This window comes from Cynoglossus semilaevis, chromosome 19 (genome assembly GCF_000523025.1).
Source record: "Cynoglossus semilaevis isolate Cse_v1.0 chromosome 19, Cse_v1.0, whole genome shotgun sequence".
Taxonomy (NCBI): Eukaryota; Metazoa; Chordata; class Actinopteri; order Pleuronectiformes; family Cynoglossidae; genus Cynoglossus; species Cynoglossus semilaevis.
This window is the reverse complement of record NC_024325.1, coordinates 13,795,324-13,799,856: the sequence shown is the minus strand read 5'-3', so window position 1 is coordinate 13,799,856 and position 4,533 is coordinate 13,795,324. Positions and strand designations below refer to the sequence as shown.

Below are 4,533 nucleotides of genomic sequence, written 5' to 3'. Positions count from 1 at the left end.
GAGGCGGAGGGGCAGGGGGGGCAGCTCTGTGATAAAGATATCCCCCTGTACTCCAGGCAGGCTCAGGCCCATCTCTATGCCAGTGGATTACAACTGGGCGGGAGACAATGAAGACCTGGGCAAGCTGAAGAGAGAGAGTCGGAGAGGTGAGTGGGAGGGGCAGGAGGGGAGGACGGGGGGGGAGAAAGAAAAATGGGACAGAAAAGAGGAGGAGAGGGGGACAGGGGGAGCTGGGGTGAGGTGAGGCGAGTGGGTGAGTATCACATCATGTCCTCACCCACTCACTCAGATCTCCAAACCAAATGCAGAAGGATGAGCTGGCCTGTCAGGAGTGATAACACGCTGCGCATCACTTCCTGCGTCTGTGTGTTCATTAGCGCTCACCGCTCCCTTCTTTTCTCCCCCCCTCTCTCTCCCTTCACTCTCTCTCCCTCTCTTGGTCTCCCATTTTTCCTTCATTTGGTTATAAAAAGTACACTGTTGCTCTGGCAACAGCAGAAATAAATTTTTTGCAGAACTGTTTTTGGTTCTGTCTGTGGAGCCGGTTGGTTGGTGTGAGAAGGGGAGGGGGGAGGAGGGAGGGGGGGCAGAGAGGGAGCTGAAAAACTATATTTAAAAAGTCAAATTCAGACTGGAGCGACGTGTCTGTTCCCTCTGGTGCTGAGGCTTCTGGGTTCTTTCTGGTCTCCCCCACTAGAGGTCAGGGTCAGCGTGGGTGAAGCTCTGGTTAGTGTTCTCCACCCACGAGGAACCCCAGCTTCAACCCCACCTGGCCCAGTACCACCTGACCCATGGACGGGGACCGGTCTGAGGTCCGGGGGCCGGGGGTTGGATACCGCTGCTTTTTCAGCTCTGAATATTGTAGAGTTCAGGATGAACAGTACAGTACAGTACAGTACAGTACAGTACAGTACAGTACAGTACAGTACAGTACAGTACAGTACAGTACAGTACAGTACAGTACAGTACAGTACAGTACAGTACAGTACAGTACAGTACAGTACAGTACAGTACAGTACAGTACAGTACAGTACAGTACAGTACAGTACAGTACAGTACAGTACAGTACAGTACAGTACAGTACAGTACAGTACAGTACAGTACAGTACAGTACAGTACAGTACAGTACAGTACAGTACAGTACAGTACAGTACCTGTCCCTGTCCCCGTTGTGTCTCGGCAGAGAATTCCTTGATGCGTTGCAGACGCGCGGTCAGAGCTTCCTGTGACGTCGTTCTGTTTTCACACCGCAGGTGTTCGAGCGGACGTCCCTGCTGTCGAGGTCGAAGAAGAAGAGCAAAGGTACGAGCGCCGGCGCCGCCTACTGTTAGCTCCGCAGCGCTCCGTGACCGACAGATGAACAGAGAGTGTTCTGTCCTGTGTCTCCGCAGCTGAAAGTCCTCTGCCGTCCATCAGCAAGAGACGCATTTCCTGCAGAGACCTGGGTCAAGGAGACTGCGTGGGCTGGCTGTGGAAGAAGAAGGACGCCAAGACGTACTTCTCCCAGAAGTGGAAGAAGTACTGGTTCATCCTGAAGGACACCTGTCTGTACTGGTACATGAACGAGGAGGTGAATCTGGATAAATGTTCCCCAGGAGTGAAAACACTGAATGAATTCCTAATTCTGAGTCGGGAACTTCAAACCTTTGTTTTTCTTGTTTAAAGGATGAGAAAGCCGAGGGCTTCGTCAGCCTCCCAGAGTTCAAGATCGACCGAGCCACAGAGTGCAGGAGGAAATTGTAAGAATTTTTTTTTTCATGAATTAGAAGTAAAAAAAATCACAGAGTCGACTCAACATTTATTCATCTGGGCTGCGGTAACAACAGCTTCACAGTAGAGTAGACCGGTAATACGATGTGGACCAGGTGTTAATACCATGTGGACCAGGTGTTCTGGTTGTAGACTATCTTGGAAAAGTCCAGACTCCCAATGAAAACAAGGTTAAAATCTCCTTCTTGTTCAATATATTTTCAGTTCTGAAGGCATTGGGCAAATTATAATAATTAAAAATATATATTTTTTAAGGTGGAATAGAAAGTCACAAAAACCAACAGTGACTAACCTGTAGATTTAAAATTCACCGTTAGGTAAAATGTTCCAGGTCTTTAACTTAAATAAACAGCAGTGAACAGAGCGTGTGCGTCGGTCCAAATCCCTGCGTGTTTGTTGTCAGCAGCCAGTTCCTCTTGGCAGGCGTCTCCATTGGTATGTTAAAGAGTTCTATACGTTCCTGTGCTTGAGCTCCCGGTTCCTTAAATATCCCCTCGGTTTTCTCTTTCAGTGCCTTCAAGGCTTGTCATCCCAAGATAAAAACCTTCTACTTTGCGGCGGAAAATGTAGACGACATGTCCCGGTGAGTTTATGAGGCTGTGAACACACACACACACACACACACACACACAGAGACTTAATCTCCTCTTCACACACAAAAGAAAAGAAAAAAATAACATTTCTATACACACACACACACACACACACACCCACTGCCTCAGCACGCAGGGCTGTGAGGTGATGTCAGTCACGTCAGGCTGCTGTGCGTCACAGCCGCTGTTTTTCCCACGCAGGTGGCTGAGTCGTCTGAGTATGGTGGTGGCAGGATATTCTGAACAGGAGAAAATCCACCAGGAACAAGGTGAGACCAGTCACCAGACCCTGTCACCGCTCTCTGATTGGTTGTTGTTTTTTCACTCCCTGATACCAGATATTGATTTGATTTAATCTCAATCATCTTCCTTTCCTAGTCATTCTATTTTTTTTATTATAAAAATATTTCCTTTTTTTTTTTCTCTCTGCGTTGCTGTGGTTTTATCTCAATTAATCATGATTGGTCGACTCTGATTGGTCGACTCTGACTGGTCGACTCTGACTGATCTTTGCTTCACTGTATGTTTGATCAGTCTTTGATTCTCATGTCTAACGGTGAACTGACTGAAGGTGGTGTCAGTTTGATGACATCACCGTGACCTCCACCGTGACCTTTATTCTGTCATGATTGGACAGAATCTACAGTGAAACACTCAAACCAGAGAGGAAGGAAACATATTTTTAGATCCTCAGCCCAGAGTCTCGTCACTTCTTCTCTCCTGCTTCACTTCCACGTCATTCACACCTTTTTATTTCATAGAAATTCTATTTTCACCCGTGCTTTTTTTTTTTTTTTTGGCTTCCTCACTGTTGGACAGGAAGTTAAAGCCCAGCCTGCTGCACGGAGCTGGAGCTATTCCTGTTCAGGTTCACCCGTGCGTGTGTGTGTGTGTGTGAGAGAGTGTGTGTGTGTGTGTGCAGGTCAGAGGAGAGCTGTCGTTCATCCAGTGTTTTTCCGTCTTAAACTAGTCGTTAACTTGGATCCACCAAACCTCTGGATGACTGAGCAGGAAGTTCTCACATCTGAGAGTCATCCTCACCTTCAGCATCACACCTACACCTCACCCACCACCTCCACCCCCCCCCCCCACCCCCCCAGCCCTAACACTGCAGCTACACCTGCACCAACATCTCATCTTCAAAACTTGTGAACTAATGTTCGTCCCTGGGACAGATTACTGGAGCGAGAGTGACCACGAGGACCTGGAGATGACCTCCATGCAGCAGCAGGACAGTCCTCCACCGCCGTACGACACCTTCCCCAGAGCAGCCTCGGTGAGTTTGTGGAGTAGACTCAGTGGATTTCACTCTTCTTGGTGATGATGTCATGATGTATCCTCTGTCTGTGTGTGTGTGTGTGTGTGTGTGTGCAGGTGAGTCCATATCTGGAGCCCAAACGTGGACATCTCTCCTCCTCCGACACCTTCCAGTCCCGTTCCTCTCACGAGGAGTACCACTCCGAGCCTCACGAGGGCAGCAGTAATAACTCCGTGTCTCCGGGCCAGAAGTCCAGCAGCCACAGGAACTCGTGGCAGGAGCAGATGGAGGGCAACTCCAGGATGCACTACCTCCAGACCTTCCCCGTGGAGGAGCCTCATTTGTCCGACGACAGAGAACAAATGCAGATGGAGTACCGCCGGCAGTCCACGCTGCCGGCCGCCGCTCGCAACCTGCTGCAGGAACAGTACCGAGCCACAGCGCTGCCCCTCAGAGGCAGCTTTGAGTCAGACACGGGGGGCAAACCTCGTAGTTTTACCCTCCCCAGAGACAGCGGGCTCCACGCTATCCTGGCTGCAGCCGAGGCGTCCGATCCAAGAGAGGAGCAGAACTATCAGCTGGACCGCAGCAGAGAAGCAGGTCAGACTCACACGGAGCAAAGACACTACATCGGGGCTGTCAAACATATGGCCCACAGGCCACTAGAGGGCCCACTTTTTGAATTTTGAAAGTGAAAAATTTCCAAAAACACTTCATGTTTGTGATGTTTAGTTTTGCATTCAAAACAAGGGAGAAAAACATGGACCTAATGTTTTTAATAGATAATAAAAAATAGATTTTTTTTTTTTACTTATCAATGAGTTTGACACTCCTGCACTTGATACCGGACCGAGTTAAAGAACTCAACAATGGTTCTCCTACATCTACATAGAACCCTCTGTTCTCCTCATG

General features: G+C 48.9%; 1 protein-coding gene across 1 annotated transcript in view; it reads left to right on the top strand.

Annotated features, from left to right (window-relative positions):
* The window catches only part of LOC103395439 (connector enhancer of kinase suppressor of ras 2-like), a 24,624-nt gene that overhangs the window by 16,355 nt on the left and 3,736 nt on the right, over nt 1-4,533 (top strand). The window contains 9 exon segments of the mRNA XM_025065855.1: nt 57-146; nt 1,184-1,212; nt 1,254-1,302; nt 1,359-1,570; nt 1,666-1,739; nt 2,282-2,353; nt 2,565-2,632; nt 3,539-3,639; nt 3,738-4,221. Coding sequence (XP_024921623.1) covers nt 57-146; nt 1,184-1,212; nt 1,254-1,302; nt 1,359-1,570; nt 1,666-1,739; nt 2,282-2,353; nt 2,565-2,632; nt 3,539-3,639; nt 3,738-4,221 — 1,179 coding nt within the window.